Below are 18,108 nucleotides of genomic sequence, written 5' to 3' on the forward strand. Positions count from 1 at the left end.
TGTTAGCTTCATCTAAGTTCACAGCCTAAGTGCCAGGGTAAAACTCTTATCAACAAGCAGGTATCTTCACGTCGATTGAGTTTTAAGAATTGTTTCTGGACACTACGAGTCCCATATAAAACGAAACGCGACTTTGTGTTTTCATAAATCTTATTAAATCAGTAAAGTAAATTAAATCAATACCCTGGAAATTCTTACTGAATAAAAAATGCACCTATTACCAAGTTACAATAGTTAAAAAGCTGCTTGCTATGATCTGATAGTAGACCCTACCTAGCATGTCTCTGACACCTTTTTAAAAAAGATGTGCTGTATACGCCTGTCAAAGCCGTATGTTACAGTTCATGTGTAATGGAAAATAAAATTACGAAATCTCCATTATACATATATACTTAACGTAAAATTAATATTTTTTTTAAAGGGGTTTTGACATAACACACAAAAAAACAAAAGTCATTTGATTATTTTCTTCAGATTAAAGTCACACTCAAGCGCTAGATCTCCGTGTTTTTAGCGCGTGTAACAGAGCTTTTTAAAATGACTTCCATGATTAAATGAGTAATGGGCTTTCCAGTTTGTCAACAGTTTGTAAGTTTTTGTTTTTCTTGCGACAGAATTTGGACTGTGCTCCTCTGATACATCTAGACTGCTTGGACTTGGAGAAGACCAGTGATTTGACGGTATAATACCCTGTTTGAATCCGCCGTGCCTTCTGGCTATCTAAGTATAGGACGAAGCATAAGTAATCATGGTGATGAGAGAAAAAGATTAAACGATGCTTATATATACAGACATGGCGCTTGAGGCCTCTTAGATGGGTCTTTGTGGACAAAGTCGTGTTTAGCTCGCTTAGCTGCCTGATGGACGCTACAGCTTGTGTTCGGAAACCTTTGGCGATGCTACGTGCGAACGAGGGTTGTCTTTACACAGTATACTACTAGTACAGACAGTTGGGGTAGTGCTGATGAATTGAGATCTCCGTTAAGCGCGGTGCGCGGGTCTCGACCGCTGGGCTCTGTTCGCTCAAGGCGCCTGTGAGGTGCAAATGATACGGGCGGTCTGTAGTGGTTATAGTCCGCTAGGAAAGCGCAGAGAGAGCTGCCTCCTGCTCGCCGTCTCCATCTGGATCAATCACGAGCGTAGATTGGACTATTAGAGGGATGAGCCTGCTTGATAACTGCAGTACCAAACCCGACCACTACTCCCACTTTACAACTGGCTACCACGACGGGTGCGTATGTCATTGCGCTGTAGGCTATATAGTTTTCTTTTCGATAGGCGGTTGGCTCAGTTGAAGAAAACCGCCTTAACAATGCTTTCCGTCACATGATCGTATGGGAAAAATGTAAGAGACAGCTGGTTGTGAACGACGTTTATTCCTAAAGATAAACCGATGTGCTGGCATTGACGGGTTTCACACATAACAATGGATCGCAACTGTATTTCGCTCATTGTACAGGAATTTCGTGAGCACTTGATACTTTTTGCATAAACAAGCGCTTTTACCAAGAATTTGTTATTTATTTTTCGTATTGGAAGAAGTTTGGAAACCAGGCGGTGATGGGAAACCAACAGCTTACCTGTGCTACTAAGCCAGCGGAGGGGAGTATTGATGACTGTCTAACCGAGAGACAAGTCCACTTGGTCCAGGAGACTTGGGCAGTGCTACGGAGTGACCTGGCAGGCAACGGCGTAGTCATCTTCACCAGGTACCCAAATCTCACTTATTTTAACCTTACAGTTAGCATTAGTCATAACATCTTGTTTACCCCTGTCAATTGTTTTCTTTATCTAATCGTAGCTTCTCGTAGTCATCTCCATGGCATCTCTTTAGGGTAAAGATGTTTCTAGCTTGACAAGTAATATGTTTAGTTTTTTGTCCCGTTCACACGGGCAAAGTTAAGCTGGTTTAAATCCGAAAGTGGCTTTAAGTCAGTTTGGCATGGCTCGTGTGAACGCAAAGCGGGTGCATTTAATACGGTTTATTTACGCCCTGCTAGCGACGTGGCTTTAAGCCAGTTTCAGGTCTTGAACCGGTTTATCTGTGTCGTGTGAATGGTAACTGGATTAAACGCCCTGGATGCATGGAGGTCGGGATGACGTCGTAATTACCAAACCCGTTTAAATATGCCCGTGTGACCGGAATAATCCCTGAAATGGCTTAAAACCGGCTTGGTCACATGGTCGTGTGAACGCACAAATGTTGGCTTCGGTTTAAGCCAGTTCAGATTAGATCAGGATTAAGTCCGGTTCAGATTAGATCTGCCAAAAGATCAGTTGTTAAATATGTGCACTTAAACGGTAAGAAAATGTAAATGCGATTGTTATGGGATTGTCAGGTTGCGTTATATAGCATCACTCAGTCTGTCAGGCACCGAGGTATCAGTAAAAGAGCATACTTAATATAGGATAGGATAAGTGCAGTGGTCTCTCTGCACCACCATATACACATGTAAATGAATATTGAAAAGCGGTTATTATTTATAACAAGATGAAATATCGGATTTCCGCTTTCACATGTAAACGTCGTATTTCAGTCAAAGTAGTTTCGTGTTTGTCATCACAATTTTGTTATTACATTACCCTTAAATTACTCACCTAATTTCGTGGTATCTGAACAAAACTGTCGATTATAACAAATAAATACAGTATTTTTATTTTCGAAAATCAGAAGAATACAAAGATTACCTGGACTTCAGAAGACTGTTCTTTTGAAAGGAAAATAACATACCAAGACATGGAACTCGTCCATTGAACTGTCCAACACTTTTCACCCACATAATCATTATGTTTTCATATTTCACTCCTTTTTTCGTCCTGTAAAAGGAAATCATAACTGAAACGTTGTGCCGATCACACTTCTGCATGTCATCGTATAACTTATATGTATATGTTATATTTTCTTATATACATGTGGTTATTAGTCGGCATAGCCCGAAGTGTTTTACGAACGCGGTGGCATTTAATGTAACGTGTTTGTAAAACTTCAGTAAGCTTCGTCTGACGCGGCTTAGAATTAGTCCAGGCTCTTTTGCTTATTCCTTTGTCTTAACACCAATCTCGTGGGACTGTTGACGTATTTTACATTTTAAGGGATCAAATGGTAATTATCAGCTAGTTTTTGCGTGAACTGCATGTGTTCGTTATGAAACACGAAATTAACACAATCTGTGCAATAGTACCTGTACGATCGATTTCTCAACCGATGTATGATATTTTTTCCATATGATAATCAACAGACTGAGTACGTCTTGATAAAGATTAGTGATTTTACTCCCACGTCCTTCGATAGAGCAGACGTAAGCAGACGTAATTTATTATCAACAATCAACCGTTTGTCAATAGTCATATCTATAGGGAATCCTATGACAATTAGCGCGTTGGACAACACTGAACGAATTAGCGAGATAGCCACTACAGCTCAGCCGCGCAAGAAATTCAATGTGACCAAAGCCATCACTGATAATCCCTCATTTGTCTTAGGCAAAAACTAATGTCCAGTGAATGGTCACTGTCCATTGAGAAGGTAGCAAGGTCTTGTTGGAAACAGACTGATGAGACAGAAAGAGAATTTCATGGAGCGTCTAGATGTTGTCTACAACATAACAAAGAAACATAGGATAGGGTAGAAACATACGTTGGGGGCATCTGATAACTAGAATACCAGATAACTTCTAGCAGTAGCCTACTTAATATCGTTACATACCTCAGGTGTGAATACCGGTTTCCTCGCACCATAACGTTGGCCGCCGACGAAATATTCTTGAGCAGGGCGTACACCAATCAAATAAATAAATAAATAAATAAATAACTGAATGCTAGATCATTTTTAATGATATCCTCAAACAACTTATTAGAAGTCTACACATAGCCTAGATTTTATAATCATCTTAACAGCCTTTTTTTTCATTTCTCCCCAGCAGTATCACCGTCAACAATGTAAAGAGGCCAAAAGTTACACAACCTTTACTGTTTAAAAATGAGTACATAACACAAGACCAGTTAACTCTTGGTAACATGTCAATAACGAAGAGCCTGTGTTCCATGAATAGTAGCTTGTTTGAAATCTTTGTTACATACGCTAGCACGTGTCACACACGTGAAGATAATATCTTGACATCTAGAGGCATAATACAAGACCAAATATTTAATGACATACACCTTCTCATGAAACACCTTGATACATCCTTTACAGCCAAAATAAGCATTGTACACGGAATAATACCAGTTGTTCTTTTAGCTTTGGGTACATGTCTCACATGTGAATGTAACATGCTACTTCAGTCTTGACCTAATGACTGCCTAAGCTGACACGTGCTATCAAGTTAGTTCAAAACAAAACGAATAAATTTCGCGTTTCCTTACAGATGTGACTTGTCAGTAACCAGATGTAGCAAAATTTACAACAATGCTACAATACCACAACTCCACACAACCCAATGTCAATACTCATATTTTTGCATCATATGCATAAATATCCAGTCTTTCCCACAAACGTTGTTTTTAACCATCTTCTTCGGCTCATTGGCCAAAAGCGTTGGTCTCCCGGAAGTCGAACGACCCTTGACCATTGTGGTCGCATGCGCAAATCTTGTTCCCACCATTTCCGTTGCGGTTTTAAATCAGCAGAATTATCGCGTACCTGGCGTAAGACGGTTATTGATTCCTCGCAATCCGAGAAACCGTCGTTTTCTGATTCTTGATAATAGCTATGTTATTTATTTCTTTATTTGATTTGTGTTTTGAGCCGTACCGAAGAATATTTCACTTATACCACAGCGGCCAGCATTATGGTAGAAGGAAACCGGGCAGAACCGGGGGAAACTCACTATCATCCTTCTCACTGACGGCCGGAGAGGAAGCCAGCATGAACTGGGCATGAACTCATAGGCGGGAGGCTTCTGAGTTATCGTGCCATGCTGGCACGCTTACCACCTCGGTCACCCAGGCTCCTGATAAGAAATCTGACAATTTTCGACATATTGACGTTAACATATTGTCAGAATGTCTGCACAATTTCTTTTCTCACTTGCTTTGGTACTGACTCACGTTTATTATTCCACATGACAATTTAGAAAAATTTACAAGGACATTTACAATTTTCTTTTCTTTGTTTTAACTCTGTAATGTAAGAATATCTCGGTTTAACTTAACCTCTCGACATTTACTTTGTAAATTTAAACACGATATAATAATTCAGTCCGTGTTTTGTTTCATTCATTTTGCACAACATTGTGTAGTTGCTCGAAATGTGATTACTAGTATATTTGAAATGACGTGAATCGTGGACGACATATAGCCCTATCACTGCTAGCTATACAAGTACATATGTATGGTAAAAACCCTCCAGTTCGCGGTATATAATGATGACAAGTGACAAGCGAACTCAGCACTCTCGTCACTTTCCCCAAAATGATAGTGTTTAAGAAGAACGGGATGGAATACATTGCTCTTCTGTGTAGGTCTCAGGTAACGCGGTTACCCGAAAGAATTGGTACGCTCCGGGAATGACTGAAATTCTGCTTCAGGCTTAGAACGGTCACAAATTGTCCGTTGCTATGGATGAACAGCGTCAGAAAACTAAGCAATTTCCACGCGTAAACTGAATCCGCCCTTTCGCCAAATAACCAAATCCTGATGGCTGTCGATCTGGCTTTACCAAGAAAAGCTGCACAATTAGACAGCAGGCGATACTTTAGGGCAACTGTACATGTAGATTATTGATCATTCTATTAAAAGAAATACAATGTATATATGCATGGATAAACTATCCCACATTAGGGTTAAAAAGCAGAGCATTTTATTTTTGTGGCGTTGGATAACCGAAATGCATACTATAAAGTATAAGCAAGATGGCCATCTTTAGAAAAATCGCAAGCACCGCCTTGTTTTCAGTTTTAACCAACCAGTCACATTTCTATATATTGAGAACACGCCTTATAAAAATTCCACATTAAAAGTGGATTTATACAGTTATAAAGCCTGTCAAAACAAAATGGCTTTGTGCTTTTAGATCTGTTTGTACTCCTCTTCTGAAATAACTAAGGTTATATTATTTGTTGACTTCACTCTTAATCAGCAAACCAATCAGTCGATGATTGAATTGATATTATATCACAGTTTGAACCAGATATGATGATGCTGTTGACAATCAGTTTAATCCTCTGTAACATGCAGGCGGGTTAACAAGCAAACAACTCCTTTTGCTGGTGAGTGGAATCGTTGATGCTTAAATGATGATGAAAGGTGTTAGATGTAAGAGGCCATACACATGCACTCCACTCCCTCTCTTGTTTCACTTGGGACATTGCTCATCGACCAGTGTAACGCGCCACGATAGATATAAGCAGCACCTGAGAATTAACAGGTGAGGGGCTTGACTGGGCTGTGGCAGTAATTCGGAATCTGGAGGCTGTTGGCGAAGTAAAGTATGATGTCCTAACGGTATCTACACGTAAGAGGCTTGTCCCATGATAGACATGGGCGTCACACCACAGACAAGACATAAGCCAAATCTCAGTGTAGTGATCTTTTTGTACTGAACGCCAACAAAGGAAATACAAATATTGCCATATTTCTATTTGACGACTCAGCGAATCTTGTGTCTGTCTGTTTGTCTCTCCATCTGTCACACTATGGCTTCTGTACAATAACTGGTCAGTATATTGTGATAAAATTGGTTCACTTTGCACTGATTCAGTTTGAGGAATAACAGGTCAGGTTTAAAAGCCACACAGATCCGTGTACAAATTTTAAAATATTCGCCGAATTCTCATGAATTGCGTCGAAGAGTTTGTGTGAAGTATCATTTTGTGACCCCTTCGGTGAATCAGCCTGCTCCGTGCCTAAGGTATGCAAGGGATATAAATTCTGCTAATACGTTGCTAATTTAAGGTGTGAGATACTGGACTGAAGTTTAATTTGAAAATGTGGTCGCGAGGTGATGTATCTTCGCCCAGCGTTAGTTTGGTCTTTATTATCCTTGAACTTGACCTATACCCTTTGCTGGAACAATATTGATGTAAAACGCTAATCAGATAAAACTCCAATCTATCGCTATATTTGCACAGAGCTGGGTGCAGAAGAAGCTGTAGATGTTTGTATTGGTATGGTACATATCAGTTGTCCCACATCTCACATGAATTAGACCGGAAACTTTATGGAGCTTTTATGCACTGGGTAATGTAGTGATACAAACGCGGATCATTACCTTCTGTTTATTAAGACTTCCCGGTGGTGTAATATTGAATATATGTGACATTTGTTGATCGCATCGACCACCATGCCGAAACTAAAGTTATAAACTCGCTGACTCGAATCAAATAGCATATGATCAAACCCTGAAAGAGAAAACTTGATCACGGTGCATGGTATTTTCATCTGGCCATCAGTTTTACCGATCTGACGGTATTTGCAATATTCGTCTTGCACATTTACTATACAGATGGCTGCAACACTTCCTACTCCTGATATCCTATATGGGGCGAGGATGTGGGGCAAGGGGCGAGGGCGCAAATTAACATTTTTATCAATATACCATAAATATTTATCGATATCGATAAAATTTACAGATATCGATAAATATTTATGGATATTGCTAATTCATTTATAGATGTCAGTAATTGATATATCGATGAATGGATTTATCGATATCAACAGGTGATTTATCGATATCGATAAATGAATTAGCGAAATCTATAAATGGCTTCAATTTATTGATATAGCTAATTTTTTTACCGATATAGATATATGAATTAGCGATATCGATAAATAGTGTTCCCCCTTTGGTTTAGATGGAAATGGCACCGTCTCACCGAGGTTGGTGATTTAATGCAGCAGACAATGCCGTGCTATACAAATTTGCCAGAATCTACTCCCTGATGCCCGTGACGGTATTCAAAACTGTCGTGAATGGTAAGACAGCTTACATTTGTAAAGCTGTTATTGTTCTTTAAACGATGCAAAACTGTCATTAGTACGGTGGCCCATCTAAACATTTTCCCTTTTTCTTAACTTTTGTAACTTTTTCTTAGGTTTTCACCTGAGTGGAAACACTTCTCACCCCGGTTAAAAAGCTTTCACCCAGGTGAAAACCGTTCCCACGCAGGTGAATATGTTTTCACATTGTGAGAGCCGTTTCCACCCAGGTGAAAAACTTCACCCAGGTCGAAACCTAAGAAAAAGTAAAAACAGTTCAGAAAAAAGGAAAATGTCATATATGGGCCACCGTACATTAGACAGGGTTCATTTTTTTTAGCAGTAATCACCATTTAGCGTCATGGTTATTGGTAGGATACTGTTAGGAGGAGGTGGGGGAGGGTTCGACCCAAATCACCCTCAATACAGGTATCCATATATAGCTCACATAATCGACACTTATTCGACTGACTGAAACCGAAGAGAACCAGAAAATAGTCTTCAACTATTTCTGCTTTCATATTATTGAAATCTACAGCATTATCAAACTGTATGAAATAGGCCAGGCAGGTCCAATTTACACACAGCAAAAAAGTAATATCACACTACAATACCCAAGAGCTAGAAGAGCTGTCGGTGGAGGTGATGTATCTGTCTGTCTATATGTCTTTTCCGATCTTAACCAGGTGGCAGCTGCTTAGAGCGACATATCTCCTGTCCGGATTTCTAGCCCCCGTGTCTCCGCTCATCAAGACTTACCTAAACGATGATAAAAGGCCGTCTAGAGAATAATGCCGCGGCGTTCAGTCGGGCTTTATGTGCTGACAGGTTATCTAGCACTCTCGCTTATCATCAGCAACCGTTACACGGGCATCGTCACAACACAAAAAGACTTTACCACGAAACTTCATTTACAATCATTAATGTTTCATGCGTAGATGGCGTACGCGTATTTGCCGACGGCGTGATATGGCAATGATGTCAAATTCTGTGAGATAAGCCAAAGATACAAAGGTCTTTGTGTTGAATCCTGCCACACAGAGCAAACAACCAAGCATTGTGTGAAAAAAAAGTCATTTTTCGAAATGAACCTGTCACATCAGATCCGGTGTGACGGTAATTTTATTAGAATTCTTTAAAACTGACGCTTATTGGCGTGTTTCGTTTTCTAAAGTGTTGATTAGTGTGATAAAGAACTATGGGAGGTGACATTCATCAGGAGTTATTTTTAACTTTACAGCGTTTTTCTGAATTGAAATGCAAGTATACTCAAGTGTTACCATTATATGCTCTGTCATAAGTAAAGATTCCAGCATAATGATAACGACTGAAAGGTTTATATCGTGGCTTATCGACGAGCTGGTTACGTCAGTGCGAACGGAAAAAAAATTGTCAGACATTTATTAAGATTTTCATGTCTATAAATCATTGTCAGGAAATAAATCATGCACTCGTGATTTTTCTACACTGCATTGTTCAAATGATTTATTTATTTATTCATTTGATTGGTGTTTTACGCCGTACTATTTCACTTATACGACGACGGTGGGAGGCTTCTGAACCATTGCACCGTGTTGGCATGTTAACCCATGGTGGCCACGGAGGACCCCTGTTCCAATGAGGATGGAACTTGAATGAGTGTTGAAGTGTCCAGCATCATCGTACTCCCAAATAAACCACCAGACAGATATGAAATACAACACATACGAACTACATGTCCGCATCCCATTACATGTATATTTAAAGGTTATCCGAGATTCTCCTCTAATTCCCTGGGGAGCTCACAAGAGTTAGGGTTTAGCTTCTGTCGGAAATGAAACCGCCAGTGGTAGTTTCACAGAACATTAGAGCAATTCTTATATTTAGTACACAGAACTTTTAATTCAAATATTTCTCTGCTGTGTTGTAATTATTTTATTATGTGCAAACAACTGCGGTTAACGAATATTAATTTCCATACTAAAAGGCGGCTAAACAATGAATATTAGATGCATTTAAGTTATGATGTCATACCATATGGAAAGAGCATATTCTCTTTTTCTGTTGCTAGAAAATGCTTTCATGAACATGGTTTAAGTTTATTTCGGTACAAAAATCAAATGTTCAAGATATCTGAAAATGGTCTAACTCTATTCGCGAGTAATTATTGACCACAGTTTTACCACCCACTGTGAAATGTGATACTCATGGAGCTTTTAGATGAAGTGTAACACAGCGGAGTTTTGTGCTTTTGTGAAAAAAAACCCAATAGTAATAGGTCAAAAAGTAGCAACCAGTTGTTACTATAATTTAAAAGGCATTGAAATTAATTAATTGAAAGTGCACATCCTTCAGAAATGTCTCCGCTCTAATGCGCTGGAATTATACCAACCTGCCAAGCAAGGCTATGTGTGGTCTGGTATAAGAACGCTTTATTGCTCCAAAAATTTGTTTACCTTGTTTAAATTTAAACATCAAAATACAATTTTACCAGTTGTCTCGTCTTATGTGTAACGTAAAGCCCAAGGGCAAGTCGGGCCCTGCGTGTAAATTTGTCGTTTTCAATCGAAGGACATACGATAGAGAGTTTTTGAGAGTCCCTTGTACATTCCTTTTTCTAGCAGACTTAGTGACAATCAGTGATCGCCTTCATGCGATAGTAGATGGTTTTAAATGAAGATCGTTGCAATACAGTTGTCATCTACTGATAAATCGCACTCACGAAGCCTGCTAGTTCTACAGGTTAAAACGTGTGAGTCATATAAGGAACAGTTCAACAGTTCATCAACGGCCAAAGGTTATGGTTTACTCCGGGAACTGCGGTTTCCACCAATGCAACTAAGGTTCACCGATCAGCCAGTGGATCGATTAATCAGTACTGGTATATCAACGTCATAGCCTTTTCTGTTTGAGTGGTACAATGAATTCTGCAGAATCACCAATAGCTGATAACCAATGCGGTTTCTTGTTGGAATTCTTCTGTCGTTCTCAGGTTTGGTTGCGGCTTTAAGTCATGAAGTTTGTTGGTTACATGGTGGAGTGCAATGGTTTCCTCCGCCAGTTGTGGATGTTTCTCCAGGTACCCTCCTGCCATGAATCTGGCCGACATCATGTGTAGGAGAAATATTCTTGAACAGGACGTAAACGATGATTTTGTTGGTATTCTTCTTTCGAACAAAGCACATGTGGACGTGGACAGTTAGCCATAGGGGAAGATGTTATACTATACTGTCTTTAATGTGTTAACGGAAGCTTTTAGTTTGGGTCGTAAAATGCTTGTGTCATTATCCATAAACATAGCAGACTAAAAGTATGTGCGTAACCTTATACTGGGTCCGTCGCTGCATTAGTGTCATATGCAGGCAATTCAGGGAACACGTTGTCGATCATTTGGGCATGGATTTTTTAATCTTTTCGTAAGATTTTATTTCGTAACCGTCCTTTTTAGATGTAACCCCAGAACACGGAAGTAGGCAATGCAAAAGTTGAGGAGAAAATAATTCGCCTCCTGGCGAAAACAATTATTTCTGCATGGATTTGGATTTTTGTTTCAGGTTTTTCAAAACCAATCCTGACATGAAGACGCTGTTCCCTAAGATCGTGTCGATTAACGAGGAGAATCAACTGGAATACGTGATCGACCAAAAGATGTTGCAGAAACACGCCACGACAGTACTGGAGGGTCTGGGAGCAGCGGTCGAGAGCCTGGACGACCCTTACGTCCTGGACAACGTTCTGAAGGCATTGGGGCAGACGCACGCTAGGCGGCAAATCAAACCAATCATGCTGAAGGTGAGATAATCAGCATGACATGGTGCAAGCTCATTTATTGGCTAAAATTATATTCGAACACTTGTCACCGCATGAATGAGTTGCTTTTTGCATATCTTCGGTTTTCTCATCGTTTCCAACGGCCTGTTGAATGGTAAGATATTCGAAACAATAAATGAGACGCACTTTGAGAACCGATGTAGCGAGCATCTGGTTTATTCTGAAATAGTGCACTGATGCTCGCAGGGCAGACTATGCCCCATGGCTCGGCGTATAACTACTTTCCAGTTTGGCAAGTAAAATTTTACATGATACAAGCGAAAATGGAATTGGCTAGTCTGGGTTAGACAGTGGCGGAGGTTATACCTCACAGTTTGACATGTAATAAGCTAGTCGCTGACACAACAGGAACTCCTTTTGATAACTCGGACGACCAACTTCCCCCAACCTTATTTCAGAGTGACACCATTTGCTGCGTTCTTGTCGCTTGAAAAGAAAGGACAAAGATCAGTTACAACTTTGCCTGTAGGAAACTTTAGCGCATAAAAACAACTAATAAATGATTATTTTAAGGTCACATTATCAGTATATCAGCCATATAGTGATGAAATGTAAATTTGGATGATGTTTATATAAATCCAAATAAGCAGACGCATTAACTAAATAAACGCCGTCAAATTCCAGATTTCTGTAAAATATTATATGGAAGCATTGATTGCGTGCGTGGCATAGTGCTCGTGTGCTAAATAATACGTGTAAGTAAAATAAATTGGCTCCAGTTCTGGGCCATATATACTCAAAAGGGAAAAAGCTTCCGCCTCGAGAATGAAGTTTTGGACAATATCAGTGGCCAATAATATGACATTGTCGTCCACATAAGGTCCTGTAGTGTTTATTTACATATGCTTCTTACTTCAAAAAATGATAGGAACTTCCTTAGTTGCAGTGTGAATGCATTGTTCTTGACAAAAAGAAGACAAAATGTTATTTTTGAATTATACATTGCCCAAACAATTTATTTTCTCCCTTTTTTCTGCCTTTCTTCTGCCAACTGTACACGGTCGCTTTTAACCATCTGACTAATTTGTACTACGTCTCAAAAACAAACCGTTGACATGTACATTAACACGACAAATTGACATTTAGCCTTGAAGTGAGCTCTAACGTTAGCAGTCCACCACCGTCAAGATCACAAAGTAATTGGTGCCCTTTGTTGAGCAGCTTTATCCGAACAAGCCAGGCGGTTCGCGCTTCATATTCACATTCCTAAAGCAAGTCTGTATGCTTCCGAATAGTAGTATAATCATGAGAAAACCCCTCAGCCTGGGGATTACTCTCTGACGGTTTGCTGTCATTCCTTGGAGAGATTTCCACGAGTTAACCGCTAACGGGCCGTCCCAAGCTTAATTTCGAATACAGTCTTTGGCTAACGGTATTATCGGCCCCGAACAGACCAGCTGTTGCACTGCTGACGTGTCACGGCCTTCCCTGATTAAACCTGAGACATTCTCTCTGATTTTAACGAGCACGTAAATCTTCAGGTCTACCGATAAATATTTCATGACCCATTCAACTCATCATAGCTGACTGCTGAGTATGTACATTTTGTGAGCATATTGGGTGTTGCACAATTGATGGAATAGGCGTCTTTGTCAGAAGGGAGGTCAGAAAACTCCTCGGCCTCACGCGCAGACAAAAGTACCGTTGTACATCACAAGTTTACGAGGCAAAAGGCGTGATTTCATACGACAACATGGCATTGAAAGACGTATTATGCATTTAAAACTGCCAACTAAAGCAGACAGGATTTGAGATATTCGGTCGATAGAATATGTTATCGCGAGGTAAGATCGCGGATTGGAGCCAGTTCTGTATCGCAGAAGAATAGGATCTATCCATAATGTAAATTCTAGTCCGCAAAGACAAACATAATGATTGCTGTGGGAAATGAGTTAAACATGTTAACTTGGGCCGTTACGTTGCATATAGATAACAGTTTCATGACTCCATATTCGTTGATACCATCGCTTATAGGCGATATACCGGTATACATTGGAAAAACGTTATACGCCTGTAAAATTCATTGACGTGTCAGAAGACAACTTGATTTAATGCCAAATTTAAGTCGCACAAGTGTATTTCGTATCGCTAAAATTGCTAAGGTATCGATCAGTGATTTCATCGCAATGCTTAATCTATCGACCCTTGTAGTTAATGGACAACAACGCTGATACCATCACTTATAAGTACCAGTGTGTTATCAGAGACATACTCCATGTACGGTCTCCGTTTCGCTGGATCGTCTTGTTGCTTGCTGACGTTTAGGGAAAGAGGCGTCGACGGTCATGTTAGATACATTTATTCTAGTTAAACTGTGTGTCTTTGTATTTTAGGCATAAAGGTTGCTTGAACTTCATATTCTTTTACAATTCACATTAGATGAAAGGCAATTTCAATCTTCTGGTTTCCGCTCTATGGGAAGGATGTAGTGATATAGTCTCCAGCGTGTCTCATTAGGGTTTAAGCAAGGAACTGGTATGCATGGCATGTTGTAATCTCTTTAAACTGGTTTGAAAGAAAGTGGCCATTTGTAATTTCAGTCTCTCACTTGCCACTCCTTAAGGCGATTTAACTTGCTCTTGTTTATTAGGAATCATACGGAATTCAACTAGGGTTATTCAATTTTGATTTCAGCGTTTGTGGCCGTCCTTGGATTACGGCCTGAAGGAAGTGCTAAAGGAAAAGTACAGCAAAGAGACAGCGGAGGCCTGGAGAACAGTTTTTGATTATATCTGCCTACGGATGAAGGAAGGGCATGCGAGAAGTAAATGAAGAACTAACGTGATGCTATGTACATCATAAACGTACAAAATTCGGAGCACGATGCACTCTTCTAAGCTTTAGGCCATCACGTTTTGCACAGCATTTGCAAACTCTTTCCTAAGGGATTCTCCCAAATCTGAAGGTTTGATATCTCCCTGAAATGAGAAGATCAGGCTACCTCTTGTGAATGACGGAGAGTGGAGAATTTTAGCTGTGTCTATCTGTAGTCCATTAGTAATCAGATGGGTCAGTAGGCTGTCATGTAATCCATCTAAGACGTGAGTTCTTCTTCTGTAGACCGACTTAATGAGGCGACCACCGTGCTCTGACACAGTGACAAAGCATGCAATTGGTTGGATGTTTAATGATAGTCATCTGGGCGAGATACGCGATCTGTGATTGGCGGAGCGTGTCCAAGATGCTCAGGCGCCTAATAATTCAAGAGCATTTATCAAAAACTGTGTAATGTGGATGGAATCGGTCAAGGCTTAAACTGGGTCATTAGTGTTGGCTTTTGGAGAGCAATATAAAATGGACTAGGTTGAACCATGGTTTTTGTACTCAAAGAACTTTAGGAAATGCTATCAGGATGCAGGGGGTAATCGATGGGGCTTCAGTGAGCCTCAACTCTTACTCCGCTGACGATTACTTTGTTGAATACAAAAAGACTGCCGTCTGTGCACTAAAATACTTTTACAGTACTCATTTATGTCATAATCAGCGGAGGTGCACAAAAATACTGACGGCAACGTCAGTTTAATACGGGCTTTGGGCCTAAAAATGACTTTATTCACATCCTTTTGACCTTTGCTGAAATCACAGTATACGCACTAAACAGTTTAGATAGCACCACTTACACATAGTTTTGCACCCGAAACAACATCATAATACTTACTGACATCACTGGAGATGTGTTAGACATACGTGGAACTACAGAATTAACTTTAAAAATGAGTTTATTTAGAGGACCGAAGACTTCAGTGCTTGCAGTATAGAGACTAGACAATCAGATTTTAGATGATCAGCAAATTCTGATGAGAATTTGACATAGATAGAAAAGGTGATAAAACCATATCGGTAAGAGATCGACTGTAGATACTGGAGGGCAGAGTGGCGACAGTTGTCAGAAGATTCGTGTGTGAAGTGTAGCGTTCCCCACAGAAGAAGACAGATATCTGACTCATGGCTCGGCTAACAGGTTTCTGAGATATACACGGGAGTAAATTATCAGCTGAGAAGAAAGTTTATGATTTGGGTCAGTATATCCAACACGACTTCTGTTCCCGTGGAACACAACACCACAGGCTTGGGCCGAGAAGAAATTGGCAAATTTCCTCAAAGATGTGAAATGAACATTAGTGGAGAAGCATGGAGAGTCGTAATTCTGCCACTGGGTGACTTGTTACAGCATTGAATATGATATTGTTCCGTGTATATGGCACTCGGACGGCTTCCAGCACGCCCCGGGAAATCGGGTTATTATCCTTGTGCTGGGAGTGAAGCTATCGTTACTCACGGGCTCAGGAGCAGACTGTATACAGGGACTATCCGGCGTGAAGCTACAATGGAAGCGGTCAGTGGGCAGCCTGATAATTCGGCAAGTTTAATAAGGCTCCACTCAAAACAAGGCAATGGATGCGAGAACCATTCTCCACGTACTGGCTTTCATCTGAGACGTTTGCTTTCATAACAATAACTCCATCCTGCAATCCTATCGGAATTGGACATACACCAAATCTAATCTTCCCACATCCTGTCCATCGGCCGAAGTATCCAGAAAAGCCTGGTCGACACGGCCACACTTGGCATCCGTATCTCGTGTCATATTGATTCCGTATGAGAGAAATATCACCAGAGAAGGTTGGTGTCACAAGGCGGATTGGTGTGCCGTGTTAAAAACGACTGTATCATGTCCTTCCTTTAGCCGTCAATCTGTCCTAACCCTGCAGATATTTGACCATTAAAATCACTGTCCGGTTCCGGACGTTACCCCGAAATATCCGTGACCAACGAATCTTGCGTCTACGTGTCTTTTGATTTAATATTGTCACGATCTCCACAAAGGATTAAGTGACTGTCAGTTCACTATTCCATCTGTACTCAGCACCGCTGTCCTGTCCACCGCACGCCCCCTCCAAGTTTATCCACTTGACCACTTGATAAAAAGATTTTCTTTGTCGTTTGATTTCTTGTAGTTTTCGTTATTGCACAAAAGTCCTTGTCCGAGTCACTGCGCAGACTGTTTGTTTGAAGTGTGCCATGTGACTGGAATCTGCCATTTGACAAAAGTGTATGCTTGCTGTGTGGGAAAGATGGAGTTGGGGTTGGGGGTACGTGGTAAGGATGCAAGGCTGACATCCCTACAGAAGAATTGATCAAAATTAGGTTACCTGTGTTCTGCATACTTTCAAAACTGAAAGTCACTGTTACGGGCCACCCCTTACAGTTCAGGTACCTCCCCTAGGACTGCTATACATGGACGCCGGATAAGGCCATCACCGTACCACCAAACCATCGTTCCATCTCCTGGCGATGGCACGAAACGATAGCACGCAGCGATGGTACGATGGCACGAAGAGATAACACGATGCTAGCATCATACCATCGCTTCGAACGATGGTACGATAACGACTTAATACGACTTCCATAATAACATAATAACGAGCAATCAACATTTCGCCCTGCTAACTCGGCTTTATTAGGCTATAATTACTAAGATCATCTATGAGAGAACCACAATCTGTATCTTATATGTATCGTTCTTCAGTTCAAAATATATATGTCGAGACAAACTGGTTATTAGAATACTTATAGGCCTATAATATGTAGGTTAGTGTGAACAGACTGTGTGCCACAATTATGTTTGGCAGATCTATGGTGTTTATACTGTCACGACTGTATGCTAATAGCCTTATGTTTATTTATTTATTTATTTATTTGATTGGTGTTTTATGCCGAACTCAAGAATATTTCACTTATACGACGGCGGCCAGCATTATGATGGGAGGAAACCGGGCAGAGCCTGGGGGAAACCCACGACCATCTGCAGGTTGCTGACAAACCATCCCACGTACGGCCGGAAAGGAAGCCAGCATGAGCTGGACTTGAACTCACAGCGACCGCATTGGTGAGGGACTCCTGGGTCATTAAGCTGCTCTAGCGCGCTAACCAACTGAGCCACGGAGGTCCCCACCATATGTTTAAACCTTAATTCCTTGCATCGGTGAAAATTCCCCAAGCTTTCTGTAAACCAATAATTAGTAATCCGTAAATAAATATAAATAAATAAATAAATAAATAAATAAATAAATAAATAAATAAATAAATAAAGAATGACTTTGAGTATATAACACAAAACACAAAGTATTAACTAGATGGGGTAAAATATGTTGTGGACAACAAGGCGTCTCAAACTTGATATGGTGCTATGTTATAGAGCTTATAAATGTTCCTCAGAATCGCCGTTCTCGGATACGTTGCCCCTCGATTACCGATAGGGGTCTGTAAGCCACATCTCACAGAAAAAAAACATGAATACAAGAGATCAATTTGAGAGGCAATATGTCAGAGAGAACCACGTCAAGAGTTTCCTGTGAGGCCGACAAGACAAAAATTGAT

The 18,108-nt window shown here is 40.4% G+C and overlaps 1 protein-coding gene across 1 annotated transcript; it reads left to right on the forward strand.

The window, feature by feature from the left end:
• The first annotated feature begins 1,341 nt into the window (after positions 1 to 1,341).
• On the forward strand, positions 1,342 to 16,609 carry LOC135468921 (neuroglobin-like). The gene is made up of 3 exons (XM_064747413.1): positions 1,342 to 1,709; positions 11,451 to 11,688; positions 14,362 to 16,609. The coding sequence occupies exons 1-3, from the start codon at positions 1,561 to 1,563 to the stop codon at positions 14,497 to 14,499; spliced, it is 525 nt and encodes a 174-aa protein (XP_064603483.1). The 5' UTR covers positions 1,342 to 1,560; the 3' UTR covers positions 14,500 to 16,609.
• The last annotated feature ends 1,499 nt before the right edge of the window (positions 16,610 to 18,108 follow it).

The sequence above is a fragment of the Liolophura sinensis genome, chromosome 6 (assembly GCF_032854445.1).
Source record: "Liolophura sinensis isolate JHLJ2023 chromosome 6, CUHK_Ljap_v2, whole genome shotgun sequence".
Lineage (NCBI taxonomy): Eukaryota > Metazoa > Mollusca > Polyplacophora > Chitonida > Chitonidae > Liolophura > Liolophura sinensis.

Excerpts from the sequence above, each read along its gene's own strand:
- LOC135468921 (XM_064747413.1), top strand. The coding sequence starts at position 1,561 with ATGGGAAACCAACAGCTTACCTGTGCTACTAAGCCAGCGGAGGGGAGT. Across the intron at positions 1,710-11,450 it reads GGCGTAGTCATCTTCACCAG|GTTTTTCAAAACCAATCCTG; the intron begins GTACCCAAATCT and ends TTTTTGTTTCAG. Across the intron at positions 11,689-14,361 it reads TCAAACCAATCATGCTGAAG|CGTTTGTGGCCGTCCTTGGA; the intron begins GTGAGATAATCA and ends TTTTGATTTCAG.